Source organism: Strix aluco, chromosome 4 (assembly GCF_031877795.1).
Source record: "Strix aluco isolate bStrAlu1 chromosome 4, bStrAlu1.hap1, whole genome shotgun sequence".
NCBI lineage: Eukaryota > Metazoa > Chordata > Aves > Strigiformes > Strigidae > Strix > Strix aluco.
In genome coordinates, this window is record NC_133934.1 from 89634902 (window position 1) to 89657809 (window position 22908).

Here is a 22908-nt window from a genome sequence, read left to right on the forward strand (position 1 = left end):
AAAACAGCCATTTCTGCATGAAGAAGTTCCTGTTGCTTTTTCTGTTTTGTCTGTCTGCCCTGGCACAGAAGAATCACTATGCTTCCCAAAAATACCCTGCTGAAATATGGAAATCCACACTGATTGCCACAAAGCTCAGAATCTGTGTTTCATTTCTACAAGTCTGATTTGTAAAACTCAGTGAACCCTGAAGTGTACATCTTGTGCTCTCATCAGGCTTTCACATTCAGCGCAAGTGAAAAGTTGTTATTCTATAAATAAATGAAAATTCTGGTTATTTTTATATACACAAACACACATACCCACACCCATTTCAAAGGCTCCGCTTTAAAACAAAGGGTAAAATGCCTTTAAAGACATTTAAGCTTTATAATCTAGAATTCATTTTCAACACGTGAAGAGTATGCATCTTCTATCAAGTATACTGACCAGGAATAAGCTATAATCCACCTACCTCAGCCAGATGTGCAAGGAGAGCAATACTTTGTACTGTTTTACCCAGACCCATTTCATCTGCCAGGATTCCATTGATGCCCTGCAAAAGATACATAAATGAACACCTTCACCTTACTCCTTTTAATCCATACAGGACTAGCAGAACGGTTGCCAGTGAATTTAGGGTGAGCAGCCCCACTGCAACAACTCAGAAACACTTTATTGTCTCTTACATCTTCTCCTAAGAGATAATTTATCTCAGCTGCACTTTCATTCATTTCTCAGTCTGATTTTTTTCCCTCAGCCTATCTGCACTTCGCGATCACATTGCGAACTGGGTTACACACACAAGGACGAGGCTGCCTGCAGTTCACCAGCTGACCCAAGCCTGAAACAGTATGCAGCTCCAAGCAGCAAAAGTCTGCTTAGCATATAATCCAAGTGATGAACAGTTGTATAAACATCCACAAAGAATCCTGAACGTAATGCCCCCATTCAAAGTTGTTCTTTCCTAAATAATCAAGAATACCACTATGTGGCTTACATAATATTTTCCTTTCTTCTAAAGATATTACAGATTGAGTACACGCAGTCTTATTTTTACAACCACTAATTTTTTTTACCAAGTTTACTCTAATGACTTAAATAATCCTAGAAGTTTTAAAATTTTGCAAGATGTACTAAGATACCTGCTCATATAGGTTGGCCAGCCAATTCATGCCTTTCAGCTGGTAACCTTTCAGTTTTCCATTGAAAATGGTAGGCTGTGGAATATCTTCTCCTGCTCGGATAGATGGATTTGCTAAACTGTAACTCTCTCCAAAGCCAGTACCGGACTTGTTAGCAGCCCGTAAAGCAGCTGCCCGACTCTCCTTTGCATCTTCGTCAAATGATCTGGTCTAAACAGGAAGAGGAAAGTATGCATAAGATGATGAACATATTAACTTACCAAGAAACTGTATAGTAAAAGGCCTTACATTTCACATTACGACATAGCATCTCAGCCAGAAACTAAGAGAAAACAAGCCTATTCCTCTTTATATTCTGGATTTCTACCTGTTTAGCACAGAAAGTGGCAATGAAATTAAATTCAAATCTGGCATCCAGGATTAAACCAAACTACTTGACTTGGCTGCTATGAAAGATCTTTGTTCTGTGGCCTCTAAAATTACTCTGCTTTCTCTTCTACTTCATGGAGCCAAAAAATACATACCCGGGCTTGATGAATCTGGTAAGCATCCTCAGCATTCTTCAGAGCTTGGGCCTTGTAATAGTTACTATCTGAAAACAACATCTCCATGTTAGAGCTCTGCAGCAGTAACCCCCCAAATTAACACACAGATAAATTCCAGTAATTATAGTAGTGCTTCTTACACAGAAGGATTCTGTGCTTGAAATTCTAAGTTTGCATGATAACGTGTGGAGTACAGTAAAATTCAGAAAAGTGCATGGGAAGGATTGTAGATGAATCGTTTACCATAATCTTCTTGGGTGATGTTGACCACTACTCCTCCGCCAATATCAATCTGCCTTTGGGTAGAGCTGTCTTCCAGTTTGCGTAGGATTTCCTCCTGTATTCCATCATGTCCAATATCTCGTTTACGACTCATAAAATGGGCATATAATTCAGTTTGTGTGATCAGGAAGTTCAGTTTTCGCTGCTGTCTCTTAGCCTAAGAAAAGAGGATTTACAGAAAACAGATGAAGGAGAAAAAAAAACCAGGACAAAATTTTAATGTCTAAAATATCATTAAAGAAAAAATTTTTAATCTAATAATATATCAACAACTAATCTAATTATGTTATGCACATCACTGATATCAAAATGCTAGAATATTAGTTGCACATAAGAACACTAACCACGACCATAAACATCTATATTAAAATATAAAATTGTTGTAAATGAAAAGTTCTTTTAAATTCAGCAATCCTGGCAAAGAACACCATAATCTAAAAAAAGAAAGTTCAGAGGTTTTGTTTACAGTGAAAAATTAAAAGATTGACAAAATAAACAGGATTTTAGTCATCTACAGTAAAAGAACTAAACAGTTACAAAAACGCTCTCATGATAACCTAACTCCAAAGTTCTGTTATTTACTAGTAAAAAGAATTATGGTAGAATACGTGAAATACATCGCTAGGTAATACAGCTGAGATATTTTCATTGTTTGGCATTCAGCAGGACATTGCAGAAACTCTGTTAATTCTTAGGTTCTCGTTTAAAAGAATGCTGTAAGTTGTCTATTAATCTAATTCAGCCAAAACCTTCACAAAATGCTTATGAATTTACAATGATCATAGAATCAGAATGGTTGGGGTTAGAAGGGACCTTAAAGACCATCTAGTTCCAACCCCCTGCCATGGGCAGGGACACCTTCCACTAGACCAGGTTGCTCAAAGCCCCGTCCAACCTGGCCTTGAACCCTTCCAGGGAGGGGGCAGCCACAGCTTCTCTGGGCAACCTGTGCCAGTGTCTCACCACCCCCACAGTAAAGAATTTATTCCTTATATCTAATCTAAATCTGCCCTCTTCCAGTTTAAAACCATTACCCCTTGTACTACTTCTACACTCCCTGATCAAGAGTCCCTCCCCAGCTTTCTTGTAGCCCCTTTAAGCACTGGGAGGCCGCTCTAAGGTCTCCACGGAGCCTTCTCTTCTCCAGCTGAACACCCCCAACTCTCTCAGCCTGTCCTCACAGGGGAGGTGCTCCAGCCCCCTGATCGTCTTCATGGCCTCCTCTGGACCTGCTCCAGCAGGTCTGTGTCCCTCTTATGTTGGGGGTCCCAGAGCTGGACACAGCACTGCAGGGGGGGGTCTCACGAGAGTAGAGTAGAGGGGGGTGAATCCCCTCCCTTGACCTACTGGCCACGCTTCTCTTGATGCAGACCAGGACACGGTTGGCTTTCTGGGCTGTGAGCACACACTGCTGGCTTGTAGTCAGTTTTCCATCCACTGATACCCTCGTGTCCTTCTCCGCAGGGCTGCTCTCAATCCACTCATCCCCCAGCCTGTATCTGTGCTTGGGATTGCCCTGACCCATGTGCAGGACCTTGCACTTGGCCTTGTTGAACTTCAGGAGGTTTACATGGGCCCAGCCATGACAGGAACACAATAAACAAAAGCATAATTTGAGCATAAAGCTAAACATAAGGTATTCTAAAGATTCAACCTTAGCTCATCACTGCACACGTAAGGTTAACAACCACAAATCCACCACAGAGCTTTGACAAGAAAGCTTTTTCTTAAATTCAGCCCCTATTACTCTGTAAGGGAGTCCGTGAAGCTGTCACTTGGCAAACAAAAAAAGCAATCACAGAAAAATTATGTGCCCCATAAATTACAATATAATTTTACAGCAGGCGAAAAAAAGAGGGGGGAAAAAAAAAAGAAAATTCAGTATGAATGAGAAGGTGGCTTGCCTTCTGGACTGAAAATGATGTACAAACCATCACAAAAGGTTGGCCCTTATCAACACTGAGTTATGTATGTCTTTGAGACACATGCTGCTTCTCTAATCCCTTCCTCCATTTTAGTCACTTATAAAGAATTTACGCAGTTTGAAGGCTTTTTTTATCACCTCTAGCTAACATTTGAAGAACTACGTAAAGAATTTAAAGATAGCAGAAGGAAGACGTGAATTACCGCTGAAACAGAACACATGACTGAATTTCATGGCTTGGAATTAGAAACTCAAATCATCTGGTCACTTCTGTGTCTCCTCAACAGATTAATTATCAGCAATCTGTGTTTTTGCTGTACCTCTCTCATCTCCTCATCCAGCTTGCGTTGCTCCAGAGCCTCCTTCTCAGCTCGTTTGCGATGTTCCTTCTCCACCTTTTCATACTTTTTCCAGTAGAGAAGCATCTCCTTGGTAAGACGACGTGCCCGTGGTAGAGTTTCCTTACAGTTTTTCTGGGCCTGGATAGCAGCTCGACGGACCTCCCTCATGCACTGATGGGCAAGCTAGAGAGAAGAAAGGTTTTGGAAACAGATTTTAAACACCAGATTTAATTATAGCCAAGTCTGATCCTTCAGAAGAAGAAAAACTTTACTCAGCAGTAATGCTTCTGAAATGGTGTAAGAGAATGTGAACTTCCAAAAACCTCCTGAGATGGTGAAGACAAAACCTGAAGACAGTTTCAGCATGGCATGGTACTTAAAGTATTGCTCTGGTGGGGAGATCCTTGAAAGGAACTCAGGAGATCACAGTTCAAGGCCAGACTGCAACTCTGACTCACCTATTCTAGACACTTTTCTGTGGTTCTTTACTCCTGTTTTAATAAGGCTGCTGCAGTAGTAGTATTGGTGGAACACAATCCCATTCATGTTAATACACTGAAAAGCAACGGAGTATCCTACAATTTTTCTACCATCTCAAGAAGGATAATATAAGGTAACTTTTTCATTCTAGTATAAATAAATTAATGCCATTGTCATAATGGTCAAAATTGCTGGGTTTGATGTTTGTGACAGGTTGTTTTCCTCCACTAAAATCTGCATGTCAACAACTCTAAGGCAGATTTCAAATGATCAAACAGAACAAAAACAAAGAAAAAAAATAGAATTTCCAAACCTCTAAGTCTGCTGCATCACTCACTTGCTAAAATGCAACTTGTGATACCTACAAACACAATAAACACAGGCTATTTGCCCAGACATCAGAAAGAAATCCAGTCTCTGCTAGCTAAGGAGTACCACAGGGAAAAACTACCTACAGCAAAGTTTCTTAAATATATACATGCAGGTCCTTTTTTCTGCATTCCTTACACAGAAAATGCTCACTTTCTTCATAAGGTATACACAGAATGGAAAATTTCCTACATCGCCTTGTCTCTTGACGATTCTCAGCCCTATACTTGATTACCTCTTCATTAGCCATATAAATGAATTAAACACTTGAGCGTAACACCTGAAAAATGCTCAGAAAGCCATTACCAACTGTTCCTAAAGTAAAGCCTTCTAGGTAGAGACAATGGCACTTCTCAGAGAAGACTTTGATGACATGAACTCTTTCTGCAATCACTTCAGCAGAAAATTGTTCTATTCTCAGTCTCAGATCCTATATATATTTATGTAAATGAACACATTTAATATTCCAAGAGCTCCTTTATTTAATCAAGAATGCTTATAACCAGCAAATTCTAGTTAGTGGATAGATGGGTAGTTCAAAAGCCAACAAAGTGTACCAAAGTCACTAAGTTATTGTATCAAAGATCAGTAAATGAAAAATACACAAACTAAATCTTACGAAATCAAAAAAGATCTCATGAGAGAAATTCATGGTGCTCATCTGTTCCTTATGAAACATGCCAAAACGACACATCTAAAAAATGAAAAGCCTTATACTAAATGACAAATTACTTCTATACACGCTTTCTCCTATACTGCCCTGCTAGCATACTCAGTATTGTAAGAAACAGAAGAAAAGAGGTTACAGTTTGCTTATTACATCCAGTACACAGAACAGTATAAAGCTAAGCAACTTACCTTTTTGCTGTTGGTTAGGAAAAGGTTGCGGGCTGAGGCTTTTTGTTTGTATGCCTACAAAAGAATATCATCTTAAAATTAGTTACAAGGGTAATGGCTTCACAGTACTTTAAAAGATCACTGTGCAGTCCTCAGCAGATACATGTGCCAACTTCAGCCACGCACACTATTGTACAACTGCGTACAGGTACGGTAAGTATTCTTTATTTTGACTAAAACAGCTTTTCATCCTTAATTATTGAAGGCATACATAAATGTATTCCAACTCCTGAAGGAAGCATGTAAACCAACTCCTTTTTCAGGATCGTTTCTTTTAATTACTACTATCGTAAAGCAGGGTTCTCCTATTCCACTATTATCACTGAAGTAAACAACAAAAATTTCCACTGTATCCTAAAAATGTTAAGAATTAATGTAGATCCTGTTCTTTATATGATCAAAACAGTCTTTATCACACCGCACATACCCTTTGCCCGGCTTTTAAGCTTATAAAGGATGATACAGCCGTCACTCATATTCAACTGCCTAGAATTCAAAACCTCTTAACTGTGAACTCCAAGAAGCAGGTTGTAAGGTCCACTCTAATCACAGCTCAGAAAACTACTGACAGTGAACCCAGCTGCCTATTTCAAATGTGCCTGAAGCTCGTTCTATATGATACAAACACTTTTCCATAGACTGTTTCTGAAATAAGTTTCAAAAAACACACATGCTACCATGATTGAAACACGCCCTTCCTGAACTTTATGTAAAACCTAGATACTGGTTTGCTCTACATTGTTATCCTGTAGATTGGAAGGAGTATCTGCTAGAGTTTACTGTACTATTCATAGAAAAGGGTGGGATAGTCAAATGAAAATAGTGGCAAAGCACTGCATGATCCACTTGGATATCACTGGTGATAAATTCAACCTACACTTTGCTTACAGAGTACAGAGTATCAGTTTGGTTGTTAATGACCACCAGAAAAATCATGTCTTACTTCACTATGTTTTGGCAAGTGTCAACTCCCCACTAAGTTAATTTTCTATTCCACTTTCTTGCTGTCATCACAGATCCAGTGCCATTAGCCAAGCTCACCTTTGGCAACTCCTTTTTAACAATGCTAAGCCACACTTTCCGCCGACGTGCATTAAGTTGCTCAATAGTCAAATGCTTTTTCTTGGACCCAGGTGGTGGTGTATCATGAGAAAACTTGGCAAAAACTTTGGTCTGGTGATGGTGGCGTCGTGGTGACTCCTCTGAAGAGAGTTCTTCATCCCGTCTCCTCTTTTTCTTTACTTTTTTCAACTTGCCTGCATGGCAACAATGATCATAAAAATCAATTTCTTTTTCTATTTTTGGGATACATTTAGTCAGGTATCTTTCCTGAGTAAACTATCCTAGTCAATTTATGTGTGGAACCAACAAAAAAGTCAAACTTATCCAATTCTGGTACCACCTGTTTATCATATTAGATATTTCCTCATTACTTTATAATGGAAATCTTTTCCTGTTTAATTTTTCCACCCAGGGAAACATGTCTTAGGAATTATAATGTCTGGGACCTGGTGCGATGTTTCTTGCTCTGTGGTAAAAATCTACTTAAAGACAAGTAAAGGTAAGACATTTAAAGGTAACTGCATTAGCATTTGGTAGGATAAGTCTCAAACCAAACTTCTCAGCAGTTGAAAAAGATTGGCATATTATCATGTATTACAGATACCAGCTTTCAGAGGAAACTGATACTGGTATCAGATATTAAAAATATTCTTCGCGAGTACGCAAAATCATGGATGCTGCAAGATTAATGGAGAAAAAAAATACACTGTTAAAGGAACTTGCAGAAAGATAGGAAGGAAGGAAGCCCAAAATAGCCCCCTTAAAACACAGCTCAAAGTTAAGTACTTGCACTAGAGAGAATTCACCTTATGCTGACAGTTCATAGACTTCTCTTCCTGCTTCCTTACAGATTTACAGCTGCTGCCAGCTCAATCAAGAAAGGAAACTGTGCTTCCTGGCAAACATGCATCTGAGAAACTCCAGCTGAGAGGTTACAGAAGTAATTCTATTTTAACTCACATTGGACATAAATTTTGAGTTCACTCTAATTTCCAGAAAACATTTTCACTCCCTATCATTTCTTGTTCACTAGAATTACATATGCAGGAGTAAGTGCAGCAGGTACCAGATAAGTTCTTACATTTTTCAAGGAACTACCATGTTTTCAAAAAACTCTGAGTAAATGGACCATGACACACAATGGTATTTATGGATTCTGAAGCAATGAATAAAGCTATAAGGTACTTACTGCATAACTCCAACTTCCAGATTCAGAGGTCCACAAAGAAAATCTAAAGCCATGAACTCTCAATTCACGCTCCTTTTTTTCACTCTAGCTTTCTAGAAGCCAGAAGATAAAGCACAGTATTTTCTGAAGATTTTTTCTTTGACAGAACTGGGTACTTCCATGCAAAACCCAAAAGTTCTGAACGTTTATGTTTATTCAAAGGAAATAATGTAGGAAAGAAGTTTAATCACAGCAGCCATTTAAAAACACAAGGTTAGTGACTTTACCTTTTAATTTTTTCTCTTCTTTAAACTTCTTTTTCTTGGGCCCTAGCAGGTGGCGCTGCTGCTCGTAGTAAGGATCATGTGTAGACAGCAGTCCTGCACTGTAGTACTGATACTGCTGCAACTGGAGTGGACATAAATGAGCATGGTACAGGAAAACAGAGATAGCAGATATCAGAGATAGCAGGTAAATGAGTTCAGATCTTGATCATAAGTAAGAGATCTGAAAACATGCACTTCTCCATATTTAGCATCATTATCAAGGATCATAGTGTCCAAAGTGAAACCACTGCTCCCAGAGGTGGCCTCCAAGTTCTACACAGGGAGCCAAGCCCATCCAGTTAATTAAGACGGGAAGAGCGGGCAGTGAAGCTTACACTGTCAAAACACACTGCTCTGCCTTTTCCATAGGGGTGCTGCCCAGACAGACAGTGCTTTACATGAAGTGGTCCAATTATAGACCTCCTATTTATTTTGCTTGCAATCCCAAATTACATGCGTGTTCTACTGTATCATTCCAAAGGATGTAAAAGGATGGGTTTAGATAAAAGGCATTTAAAAGATTTCCACAAGGACAAACAACTTGAACATTCAGATTGTCAAGTAAAAATATAGCTACCTCAGCATTTTTCCCCAAATTATCAAAAAAGCCAGTATATTCCAAGCATTATTCAACTGAAATATTAAAGAACTATATGCAGATTACATATAAACAGGCAAATTAAAGACAGTACAGGGCAGAAATTAACTATTTAAAACCTATGCATACTAGTAAGTTAATAAAAGATTTCTGAAAGGTAAAAACATCAGCATAAACAAATTTTTTTGGACAGATGTGTTTCCCCCCTCATAACTGTGTACTGCTGATCTGACAATACCCTGGTTATTTCCACTGGATATTATTTCTTACTAGTCTGAAAATAAATATTTATGTAAAATCTAACAAAAGTTATGACCTGTATAAAAATTGGGTGTATGAATATTTGTGTAGTTGTGTAATATTTCAAGAAGCTAACACAATCTCAGTTTAGAACTTAACAAGTAAACAAAGGAAAGAAGTGAACAGAAGCAAAGACCTGGGTGGGAAAGTATTTCTTCACTCTTCTGGAGAAATTTCAAACCCATATGAAACAAGAAGACAAATTTTAATTTCAGACCCATCCTCTGATAGCAGAATAGGATGACTTCCTTCATCTGAGACTACTTTCTGGTGCAATTCAAAACAGCAATGAAAATTTCTGCAAAAGCCCTTATAATTTGAAGAAATATATTATTAGAAGAATCAAAACAGTCATTGAATTTGGCCTAATATTAAGAAAAATGCAGAAATGTGGCAGACTATTTTCCTATAAGAAGGAAAAAAAGAGATTAGAAGAAAATCGAAAGAAAGTCAAGAAAGCAAAAAAGAAAGAAAGTCAAGAAAGCAAAAAAGAAAGAAAGTCAAGAAAGCAAAAAAGAAAGAAAGTCAAGAAAGCAAAAAAGAAAGAAAGTCAAGAAAACCCCAAAGAATGACAGAAAACAGTAAGGAAGAAAACTAGGAACTCCCTTTCAAGAAAGTAAACATCATCTTACTACTTGTCACCTCAATGATGATGCAAGTATATGCTTTAGGTTTAAATATACATTTTAGTCTTGAACAGCAGCTACTGCCTGTATTAGACTTTAGCCCACAGCACCTTATTTTTCATATATATTACCCAAATCTTGCACTCTAGCACCCTATAGTTGCTCTAATGACTGGGACAGTGTTGTGGAAGCCATATATAACACATGTGCCAGTACTGACTACATAAATTACTGACAGATTCTCAACATTACGCATCAACAGCTTTTCAGTCTGTATGTAATTATATAACCCTTGTCTGAAACTGATGTTAGATTGTTCTAAGTCTACCAAACAATAGAATACTTTTCAGTCCACAAAATATTACGGTTTTTGGTTAAAATGTAAGAGCAGTTAAAATAAGAGAGTTAAAGGAAAGAATAAAAATGACGGAGATGTAAAAATTCTGGATTTTTACCTCTTTGTCTTTGCTGTATTTACTTTGATGCAGTTTCTTATATTTGTGTAATCGCAGCATATTGTGAAGTTCCTCCCTTGAAAGAGAAAATTCTTCTTCCTCCTCTCCGTCCTCATCACTTGGCGAATCTGTGTCACTGGAGTCATCACTCAGAAGGATACTCTAACAAGAATAAATGGAAACTCATTTAACAATCTCAAGTCCCTATACTGAATTGCTTATTTATGCAAAGCACTCTTGAACCTTTACCTAATAAAGGACTGTGGGGCTGGCCCAACAACAATACTTAGTTATTTACAAAGTGTCTTCCATCTGAAACGCCTCAAATGAAAAAGAGTTTTCAGAGGTACAGTGCTGTGTAGTACTGAGTGCAATAAACACTTTCCGATTTGGGAGGAGATAGTTTTCTGTTAGTTTGGTGATAGTTAAGTCATTTTAGAATCCAATTTATCTGTTTGTGGTCTCAGAATAGCAGCAGTGAGAAAACCCAGGATACCATCAGGGGAATTCTGTGATGTATGATCGCAGGTGCTTTCCTATCCCATTTATAGTTCGTCCTGCTGTTCTAACACTTCCAATTGTATCAGCTGCAGCAGGTTTGGTTCTCGTCTGACCTCTTGGCAACCTGCTTTTGCTAAGTAGAGAAGGCTACAGTACAATGAAAATGCAAAGATGGCATAAAGCCACCATTCCACTCTCCTTCCATCCTCATTTGGACCTTGTAATGAGCCCATCTTAGACACAAATTTTCAGCCGAGACCCAAATGTCCATTGAATATATTTCATAATAGATCATTTTAATTTGGACAGTGTACTAAAATTACTTCAAGTTTCTGAATGTATACTCATTGTGAAATTTAACTAAAATGCTGCTGCTCACCAAAACTGAAATGCCTACTTGTCCATTTTGCTACACGATGAAAATGAAAGATACAAAATTCTACTTTGTTCTACCCGAAGTCTAATATAATACTCATTATCAACTATTGCATACTCTTCTTTCTTTTCATTTCCAAGATGAGAAGCCTCTGTAGAATGTATTTTTTCCTTTGCTAAGTGTTTTTTCTTAATGTAAAAAAAAAAAAAATCCCCCAAAAAACCCATTCCTTTCTTCTTCACAAGGGACACTAGCTTGAGTTACCTCAAAAACAAAAAGTGCAGCAAACAACAAGCCAATATAGAACAAGACTGAAAAATTCATTTGGAGCCCTCTTTTCAGCAACACAAGATATTAGCACATATGTCTCTCTTTCAGTGTAAGATTTTTGCCTCAATTAAATTGCATCACATTGTTTAGGGCAGCTCTTAAAACACATCAGTCTAGCTTTCTGAGCTTTCAGTAGTACATGTAAAGCAAAATTAAACAGACTACTGAGATGACAAATTTACTGTAAAGTTAGGGTATTTGGAAATTGTATTTGTGATAATGCTCTGACCAGTGCTCAACTTATTTTCTTGTTGCCATCCACTTGCTTCCATGTTTCTACACCATGATCTACACCAGATGACAAGATGAAATCACTCACCACCGTCTACAGGGTATTTAGTGGAACTCTACTTAACAGATTTCATAACAGCTGCATTTCTTTCCAATATTCTTACCTTCAGCCACTTTCTGCTCTTCTTCAGTTTGGAAAAGTTATACATGCCCCCTTTTTCAGACTTTGGTTCTGTTTAGAGGAAAAAAAGAACAACTCTCAAGAAATAATGCTTTTTCCAGCTTATCCCAAAGAAAGCAGAGGTTCAACCTAGCACATGCCTACCTGGCTCCAGTACTCCATTCAGGGAATGCGTGTTCAGCATCCCGGAATTCCCTGCTCCAGAAGACTCCCCAAGCAAAGAGTTTGGAGGCTCTTCCTTAACTTGCATCAGGGGATCCCCAGACTGAGGCAGCAAAGGATTGTCATCCAATCCATCTTCACTTTCATCGCTGCAAGAAGATACATAATATAGTGACAGTGAAATTAAAATCTTCAAAAGAGGAGACGCCCATGCAACTTTCTTACATATGGTCATTTGTCTAAAGGTTTGAGAATTGAGACAGCTTCAGATGTAATTTTACACAATAGAAATATTGCTGTTAATACTCTCCTGTTAACTCCTCAGCAGGTATCTCATTTGAGAAGCATGAACTAAGCAAGAAACTAGTATCAAGTCAAACCAAAGCAAAATACTATCATCCTCAGCACTACCGTACATGTACAAGCTGTACATTTCCTATACCTTGTGTGGATCTTACTACATGCTCGTAAATATACCTGTTATCTATTACCCATACAGTTACCAGTTCTGTAACTCTACAATTCCAAAACACTGATGAAAGTAAATGTAAATTGTTTTGGGACAGAAATGTACCTTGATGACTCACTTATCATTGCTACAGCTTACAGATAAATTCTGCATCTGACAACAGTCTTTGCATTTCATTTACGGCTACAGACCCTAAAATGAAAAAAAATCAACTTAGTGCTTCTTCATCCTCTTTTTACAGACAAAGAAAGTTTTGGCCACTCAGCTACGAAAAAGAGCTTTAAAACATGCTAATTTGTGTGTACACACTGAATTATCAGTGTGAGCTAAGAGAAGCACAGCCCAAAATCTTTAGAGGGGAAGAGTTTATAATGAATAAGTTGCTACTAAATCCTTAATATGATGTTCACTGGGAACAATATAATAAAAATGCTTGCCTTTCCTTGGCATTCCCAAGGGAAAATGGAAAAGGTTTTGGTACCTGGATATACTCCTGTTAAAGATGGCAGATGTCTGTCGTAAAAACTGATCCAGTTGCAGAGCTTTCTCCAGATATTGCAGATAAAGGGGTTTTGCCAGCTCTGAGCAGCTGCCATCCTCCCTGGCACCCAGCTCTGAGGCCATAGAACAAACTTCTCCTCATGCACAGGTGCCTCTGAACACACAGCTGTTAAGAAGAAACAACAGTCACCACCACCTCTGAAAGCAACCAACTTGGTGAGCAGGCAAATCTACACCCTACACCAAATGCTGTTACTTCACAGAACACATAACTGAGGCAGTTCTGGGCAAAAAGCTTAGGCTGCAGTTAATAAGTATATTAAACAAACAAACAAACAGAAATTCACACTAAACACCACAATATTACCATAGCCAAAAACTAGATTCTTGGTTTTCTGTTTTATGACTTGGTGGATGCTGTTTGATAGGAATGAGCACTGCACTGACCTAGTATGATAATCCAAGTGGTGACAGAGAAATGCAAACCACAATGAAGACAGTCCTTGAACATCTAAAGTAATTTCATCCCTATTAAAGATAACATGTTTAACTCTGAACAGAGGGCAGCTGTGTACCATGAAACTTGTATGGAAAATTATCATTCTTAAGTTGAATCATCTATATAAACTTACTCCAAAATGGAAGAACTCCTGAAAATATTGTTCTTGTGTTGTTTTTCCCACTCAGTTCCCAGCTGTAGTTTACAGAATACCTGTAAGACTTTTCCTTTAAAGTAATGCTACTCTTACAGCACTCAAAACATAGCTGTTATCTGTTGACAAACAAGCTCCAAATACCTGACCAAAACCACTTCCATTCTGAAAATACTGTTATCTTTACTGAAGAAAAAGTAACACATAATTAGCAATCTAGATACTTTTTATATTTACAAATGTAGAGTATACTCTAGCTTGATTTTTTTCAACTAGTAAAAATAGCCTGCCTGATTTTAATTTTTTATTTATTCTCAGGATTTTATATTCTTAAAAAAAACAAACAATATTTGCATAATATGTACTTTAATAACAAAGCTATCAAAACATTTTATTGCTCTGCTAACTGCCATTTCATTTTCCTTCAACTACGAAAGATGTCCTAACAACTGTTACAGTAATACCTCTGTCAACTGGAATTCTAGTTTTCTTCGATTATAGAAGATGCCACCATTGTTATAATGAGAATGATAATTTTAAACTATTTCCAAAGTCACAGTTGTCACTGTATGAATGAAAGTGCTGTCAATACCCTGAATATGATAATATTTACTAATAAATAAATGCATTAAGCTTTTGCTTCTAGTGGAGGACAAAAATAAAACCAGTCAGCTTTTGAAAGACTTAGACTAACTGTTCTGCTGAAGGATTCTCTGGTTTCTATCACTTCTTAAAAATACTACGAAACCTGAAGCAAGCTTCACATTAATTTAGTGCAACACATTTTATATTTGTTCAATTATTAAATTGTAAATGACTGAATTGTTTTAGGCTTATTTAAGTGAAAACACAGATTGAGTATCTGGTCTTCAAATTGTTCTCTTCACATATACAGTCTGAAAACCAGCAGCTAACTTTTTCTTTTATCCTCAAAAATTACAGAACAGATTCAGAACTTCCAAAGTTACAAAAAACTGTAAGCGATTATCACCTTGAGACTAACGGCTGTGGTTGAACAGGAACAAATTTTATTACTTCTTAAGAAACACCTAGCCTTGAATTAACATCTTTACCCATACACAATAAACAGCATGCTAGAAATTGTTAGACGGGATAACAGGCCTAATTTAAAAATTATTTTTAGACTGAAGCTATCTACATTCAACTTTCTATATGCTAGATCTTCGTACACCTTACAGCAATGGAATGATTGAACTCTGTTACCAAATACCCATTTCCAGCAGAAGTTAACAGACAGAACAAGGAACCTGAAAGCTTGCCCTATGATAAGGGCATTAAGTTTCAAGTTTTCCAAACTTTCATCTATGTATGTCATATTACTTAACAGCCATCTGGAAAAAACCACCCTAAAACCAAAAACTGTCTTCCAAGAGACAGGTCCATGAAGAAAGTAAAAGCGGTTAGAAAATGAGAGGAAACATGAAACTTGTGTCTCTGATTGAAGAAATCATTCAGGAGATAGAAAAGGACACCAAGAAGGTGAAAGTGGTTTTCCTTCAGATCACTAATAAAAATGATCTATATTATAGGAGCAAGATTCAATCCCTAGTATCATGCCAGAAAAAGTACGGTGATCCCTTTTACCACTCCACAGAGCATGTGTTACACAGAGCATGTGTTACATTAACATGGTATTATTTTACTTTCCCAACCAAAATGTTATGTGGAACCATTGTTTAATGATTTTACTCAGAACCACAAGGCATCTTGCACCTGTCTGCTCTTTGTAGAAAGCCTCCTTCCCCAAACTGAACATTTAGTGGCACTGCCTGTTGTCGAGGCACTGCAGGAAAGACATGTGCTCCAATGGGCACAAAGCACACAGGACTTTATTTGGATTCACCACCTCCGAGGAAGCTAACAAACCGAATGTACTGTTTTGCACCCCCGTGAGCCTTGCCCTCACAAAACTATACAAGCTTAACAACAAAATAAAAGGGAAAGAATTAAGATCCATTTGAGGCCAAGTTTTTAATTGCAGGACAGCAAACAGGCCAGAGGCAAAACAAACACTATCATAGTCCTGATCTAAAATGAGTAACTGGATGCTTTTTCAGCTGCCCAGACACACTTGCCTAAGTGCTGGTCTAGGTGGATCCACCAGACCCGAGCAGTGCCTCTGCCCCACACAGGCAAGGGGGCTCGTCTGGCTCCACGCTCAGGCGGCTTAGGAGATAACTCAGCAGAAGACTATTTCTTTACTTGTAAGATATAAATGACCCTATGTAAAGAAGATGCTATCAGATGTGTTTAGTAGTTAGAAAACTAAGACATTTTCGCAGAAGTGGCTCATTGCTACTGCACAGAGTTCCCAGGCCAATGTGAAAGCAAGTGATAAATAACACCCCCTGTCTGCAATGACTGCAGTAACTGTGAAGAGTAGGTTTCATCCCGTAGTTTAATACATTAATTGCCCTTGTTGTGTACACTATGCTAAGCATGTACATTTAGCCTGTGTACAGGCTAAGTACCTGTCTCATCTGTACTTGTTTCAGACGCATATATTCTTAACTATTACTTCCCAGATCATGAAACCTTACATTTCTGCATTTAATAAAGTCCTTCTTGTGCTGACACAGTGTGTACTCTGCATTTCACCTGTACAAAAAAGACATGCTTTTGCTTGTCTTCCTATTTCAATTGTCCCATGAGGCTCCTGTATATATAAAGTTAATTACTCGTCTTCCAAACAGTTACTCGTCTGCATCCCACTTACTGAATAAACAAATAAACACAGGAGAGCTTAACAATATTCTTAAATGTAACAAATTTAATAAGTGTTACACAGGCATACTGAATAGAGAAGAGCTCAGCCACTGAATTCAGCCTTTCATTTATTTATACGCTAAGAGTCACACAGCGCTTCTCTGCTGATCAAAGTAATAATACAGAAAGCTAACTGACAGATACTTCTTTATTTTGTTCCCACTCTACGTTTTAACCAAGATTTCCAATGGCAAAAAACCCTTGAATACAGAAGTGAGAGTAGATGGGAACAAGCAAGTGAGAGGCACACAACAGCCTGATCCACTACAGCAGGTGACAGTGTTCGAGACATCACCCAAGACATTGCTTCAGTGGATTTACATGGTGATGACATTCATTCCACTTTTTGCTATTTTTGAAACAAATCTATCCTCTTGCCTACTCAGTTTAAGGAATATTGCAAAAATACCGATTTTTGAAATGTTTTCTTTACTGATGGTAACATTTAGGTAAATGCTCATATGCTACAGGTGGTAAAATGACTGGATGCTACAGAGTAATCCTTCTGCCATCATGACTTTCTCACTGATATGCGCCAATTTTATGCTGTTTCACTATGAAATTCAGTAGTCATTTGCTTTCTCCCTTCATCTCTCCTACAGTTGTAACAGTTTAGAAAATTGGCATTTGGAAGTAAATAGCTGCTGCACTGCCTGGCTGGCACTTTGAATCCTGTAACATTCTTATTTAATCAGAAGCCCACACTGAAGCCATTTAATTGAATGATGTGGCTCTCTGAATTATTAAAAGCACAGGTAAAATATCATCAGCAGGATCTGAATTTAGGAGTTTATATATATATATACACACACACACACATACACACCAACTTCATACAAATAACCCTCATAATCACATACATATTTTTAAAGGTCTAAGTTCAGTTCTGAAGAAGGCTTCCTTATCCTGTCTTAAATCACATTGCTTAGTTCAATGTTAATATAGGGGTGGGGTTTCTTCACTCACTCTGTTTTTTCAAGTCTGCCCATTACAACGTCTAGTCAGTAAGTAAACACCCAGCACTGGAGAAGTATCCTCCAAGGACGTCCTCAGAGAGCAGAGTTATAACAAGGTTTCTAAGTTTTATACCCACAGACCCGCAGCAACCACACAGCAAAACCACCACTCTCACGAAGCGGCTTAGCTTTCAAAGTAGATTCTCCCAGTTTAAACAAATAGCCACTAGCTATTTCTGAATGAAGTTCAACAAGTTTTTGCTACTGATACCAATTTAAAGCAGGAGCCCCGTAAGTGGCAAGCACACAGTTCAGCACTTGTGCCTAGCTGCAAACTAGAAAGGATTTGTTTTGTACAGCTGTTTTGAAATAGCACTTTGTTCCTCCAGGAGTTTCTTGGTTTTCTTTTTTTTTTTCCCCCCTCAGTTGCGGGCATCTCTACATCTCAGGTAAGGCCCAGAGGATTACTTTTTCTTCTCTTTATGCCTAACACTAACATCATAGTAAATAATGGTAACAACTACACTCCTAGCTGACGGCACACACACAAACACAAGCTGCCATGGAGGTAAAAGGTACAACACAGCAGCTAATCCACAGTACCTCCTCTTAGCCTATGACAAACACAAGGCAAATCAGGGAGGCAAAACTAATTCAAACAGTCTCACCCGCACACAGTAAGTGATATGTATATGAAGTGTTACCAGCTGACAAGTGAGCACGCTTATTTGTTCAAATACTTCAGTCCACAAAAGCAGAGTTTCTTACCTTGCCTCCATCCAACCAGCGTAAGCACACTGACAGAACATTCAAGGGGATAAAAACCTGAAATCCCAGTTGACACACAGGAAGTATGTGTTCCTCCTATCTCTATTTACAGCACTGAAAGTTTTATCCATAAAGCAGGATTAAAAACTGGGAGCAAGAATACAACCTTCTATGCTATCTTAGTTCCCTCACCATTTTAGCAGTTTTCTGTTTTTTTCCACACATGGTCTTTTCATGCTTTGAGTTTTGACACCAACTTATTAAGAGAGATTTTTCCAAACTGACATAAACACTTAAGATAGTTTTTTTCTTGAAGAAATTTACAATTGAGACATACGACTCTCATCAGAATAGCAGAATCCTGTAGGAATTTCCTGCAGTAACATCTTCAGAATAACCCCTGACACAAACATACATATCCACACAGAAGATTAAGTCAAAATCTATTTGGAAAACTTACATTAGTACAGTAGTATCAGTTAGGTAGATATTTGTCAGATTTCTTTATAAGCATATAATCTCCAATACAGACAATTGTGGTGGCATAAAACACTTGAAGAGGTATTTTGCTTGGAGGAGAATTACACACTCTTCTTTCCCCTCTCAAATTTTAGCTTGCTTTGATAAACATATAGTTACACTGACAACCATTTTCCAGAGTATACTATATGCCAGGTCTTAAAGCAAAACATAATCCACATATAGTCTTTTTTATGGCAGTGTCTTAAATATAACTGACACATAAGAGATTATTGCTTTTTAAAAAGCAGATAGGAGGATTTTCATATGAATCTAAAGCCCCCAGTCTTCACTAAACTCAAGCTGAATGAATAAAAGGCATGTACATACAACTGAAGTATGAGTTCACACCATTTCAGTTTGAAATTAAAAAGAAGCCATTCTGATCGCTTTTCTGAGTAATGAAATCTAGTTAAAACTAGGTACTGTCCTATATACAGTAATTTACTTTGCTGTTTTGCTTTTGTGGTAAGGTTTTATGTCGTTTTCCAAGGAATGAGACAGCATTTCATTGATCTCTGTTCCACCTTTTAATTGCTTATAAATACAGAGAAGAGCCAGTAGGGCACAGGCTCCAAATTTTCGAGTTGCTGAAGTAACAGTCACAGATAGGGCCTAATTTATCATGGGAAAAAAAAAAGCTATACAGCTCTACAAAAAAATTATCAGAAGCATATACATAAGTAAAAACCAGAACACCTTAAAACATACCAAACACAAAAGCTGGCATGTCACAGCTCTGCTTCCATGTTTAAACTAGCAGGAAAACAAATCTATTTAATTGTTCAGTTAGAGTATGTCTTGTCCCAAAGGGCAGTTAACAGTATTTATGACCACCTCTGACGACACATTCATACTCTCCGCTCTATAAAACAGCGCCAACTGTTACCCTCACACACTGTCACTGCTTCACCCCTTCTCTCTGTGTACACAAAATACAAACTGCATGGATGTTTTTGGTTTTGTTCGGTTTTTACTCCCTCCACCCCAGACCACAAAAAGGGAACTATGTCCAAGAAAGCTCTAAGAGGACCCTTTTCTTCTTGCCATCTAAAACAACCCCTAGCATGTAATTTAGCTTGTCAAATAGCATGCTTATGACAGAATTTACAGCTTATTACGTTATACCCAAATGGAACAAAACTCGCTCATTTGAACCATCAAGAAATGCAAAGCAGTATTTTAATGACATATGTGTGAAAGATGGACTAGAAGTGAATTACAGGAAATATCCTTAAACACTGGGAAAGGGTTCAAGCTACAGTCCTATTTCTTGTACTTTTCCCTCACTGTCTTACCAACCTCTGAATGCCATGAGGTACTCTTCTACATACACATTAAAGGAATGACAACACAAATACATCATTTCCAATTCATGTAAATTAAAAAGAGATGAGTGTTGGTCACACACAGGCATATCAGATATCCTGTACAAATCCATACAGCACAGTTGTTCGTATGAAAGAAAACTAAAAGTCTATTAAGACACATAAAGACATTTCACTACAAAAAAGGAACTTGACTTGCACCATTTTCTTCATGCAACGAAGAAAATAATCTAAAGGAATTTATTATCATCTACAACACTGCGGAGAGGGAAACTTACCACACAAGATCAGCAACGGGGTAACAGAAAGAACAGATAATGCTAAATAATACTACTCACAGCAGAAATTGTATTAGGCTATGTATTTGCAGCGAAACGTGATTAGACTATGCCACAGCTTTAAAGAAGTATTTTCTAGTGTAAGTATTCACCAGTGCAAACGTAACATTCAACTATGGTTTATGTACACTCTTCATCAAGGAGGACACCAGTTCGGCACGCCAACCCCTTCCCGCGGACGCTGGTCGCTGCTGGGACAGGCCCCGGCCCTCGCCAAGCCCGGCGCTGCCAGGAAGCAGCAGCCCGCTCCGAGAAGCCTCCGCGGGTTAAGGGCAGCGTTGCATCATGCGGCCGGAGGCGCGGAGGGCTGCCCGCGCCGCCCTGCCCTCGTCAGCCGGGGGCAGCGACAGGCCGCAGCCCGACACCTCCACACCCGGCCCCGGACGGGAGCAGACGCTGCCCCCGCACCCGCGCGGCGGCACCACCCCCGGGAGGCCGGAGGGGCCCGGCCCGGCCCGCAGGAAGCGGCTGCGCTCCCCGGGACGCGGCTCCGGCCCGGCCCGGCCCGGCCCCTCCCGCGCCACCGCCCTCGCTGCGCGCCCGCGCACCCCCCCCACGCGCACGCGCCACCGCCCCCCACGCGCACGTGCGCCCGCAGGTGCACGGCGGCGGCACCCCCGCCATCACCCCCCCCGTCCCCCCCCCCCGTCCCGGGCCCGCCGCCGCTGCCTCCCCCTCCCCGCCCGGCGTGTGGCCCGGCGGCCGATCCGCTCCGCGGCGGGCGGGGGAGAGGCGGATCCTGCGCCGGTATATCGGGGCGCATCCGGCGGGCAGGGCGGGGAAGGGGCCTGTCCCTTTAAGAAGAGGCCCGGCTGCTGCGGCCGCCGCTTAGCGGGGGAGCGGGGGGGGGTGGGGGTGAAGCCGCGGCCTGCCCAGGCGGGGCCCCGCTACCGCCTCTCATAGTCCCGGCCCGGCGTGTCCTTGCTCGGTCGCCGCGGTGGCTCACCTGGGGAGCGGGACCGGCTCTGGCGCGGCGGCGGCGGCGGTTGGGGGCTGGGGGTGTCTCCTGGGCTCGCTCCCCCGCTCGCTCCACCCGGCCTCTCGCGCCGCGTTGCCGGGGCTGGCGCTGCCTGTGTCCTGCCGCGGGGCGCTCTCGACTCCTGCCTCGCCAAGATGGCGCCCGCGCTGCTGCTGAGGAGGAGGCGGCGGCTGCGGGCGCTGGGACGGCGGCGGCGGCCACTTTCGCTCACTGAGAGGAGAGGAGCAGGGACACGGGGAGCCATGGCGGGGGGGAGGAGAGGCGCCATGGCCAGGCCTGAACAATCGAGCCCCGCATACCTCCCCGCCGCCCCGGTCCCGCGCCTCGGCCCCGCCGCCCCGCTCGCGTCGCCGCAGCCGCCGCACGGTCCCCGCGCCCGCACCGCGGCCGCCGTCCCCACACGCAGCCCGCGGGGGGCCCGCTCCCATCGATGCGCTCCCGCGGCCGATTGGTAGAGTCTGGCGGTGACGGAAATTGCCGAAGGGACTCGGCCGAAGCGGCCGGGTGAGCCCGCGAGTCTCGCGCGAGGCGGGCTGGGCTCTCGCGTTGCCGCGCGGGGAGGCGGAGCTGGGCCGGAAGTGACGCGCGCTCGCCCTTGAGCCGCCGGAAGGGCGAGGGGCGCCGGGGGAGCGGGGCGGGCACGGTCGGGGGCGCCCTCCCGGTCCCCCCGGTGCTAGCTAACTGCCTCCCCCGCCCGGGGGGCGACCGGCCCGCTCTCAGCCCCCGCGGTGTGTGAGGAGGAGTGGGGAGGCAGGGAGCTGCCGCCCCTCCGGCGCGGAGCTCAGCGAGGCTTCTCCTCTAAACCCCGCCGGAGGCAGCGTGGCCCGGCCCGGCCCCCCGCCACCGAGGGGAGGGCTGAGGCGCAGACGGCGCGGGAACCGGGGTACTGTCACGGTTAATTTGCTGTTTACGGGCAAAAGGAGGGTACTTGGAGCTACGTGCGTTTTACCACATTGGCTTTGTCACGCGCTCGGGACAAAATAGGCCTGAAAGTTAAGCGTGGGGAGACACTGCCATGTAAACGCGGTGGGGCCGTGAGCTGTCTCCCACATCAAGTAGTACATTAACAGTAAACGATTAAATGAATGATTAAGCCAGATCACCTATTGCCTAGAAATAGAAATTCCTACTTCGTGACTAAGCTCTGTGTCATCCCCGCACACAGTAGGTACCACAAGTACTAGGAAATAACGACGACCATTGCTACTGTCCCAGAAAAACTTTGCTACCCAGTTGTCCCTAAGTAGTTACTGTACCTTGCATCCCTAAATACAACCAGCAATTACATAGTTTAAAGTAGTGTACATGATTTTGTCACCCATCACTACCAAA

At 41.0% G+C, this 22908-nt stretch overlaps 1 protein-coding gene across 1 annotated transcript in view; it reads right to left on the reverse strand.

The window, feature by feature from the left end:
- Positions 1-21668, reverse strand: part of INO80 (INO80 complex ATPase subunit) — a 71778-nt gene extending 50110 nt beyond the window's left edge. The window contains exons 1-13 of the mRNA XM_074824133.1: positions 21544-21668; positions 13229-13414; positions 12261-12427; positions 12100-12167; positions 10498-10659; positions 8480-8600; positions 7004-7218; positions 5924-5977; positions 4196-4399; positions 1913-2108; positions 1649-1716; positions 1125-1334; positions 455-535 (exon numbers count right to left, since the gene is read on the reverse strand). Coding sequence (XP_074680234.1) covers positions 455-535; positions 1125-1334; positions 1649-1716; positions 1913-2108; positions 4196-4399; positions 5924-5977; positions 7004-7218; positions 8480-8600; positions 10498-10659; positions 12100-12167; positions 12261-12427; positions 13229-13371 — 1689 coding nt within the window. The 5' untranslated portion in view covers positions 13372-13414; positions 21544-21668. The remainder of the gene's footprint in view (positions 1-454; positions 536-1124; positions 1335-1648; positions 1717-1912; positions 2109-4195; positions 4400-5923; positions 5978-7003; positions 7219-8479; positions 8601-10497; positions 10660-12099; positions 12168-12260; positions 12428-13228; positions 13415-21543) is intronic.
- Between the last annotated feature and the right edge of the window lie 1240 nt (positions 21669-22908).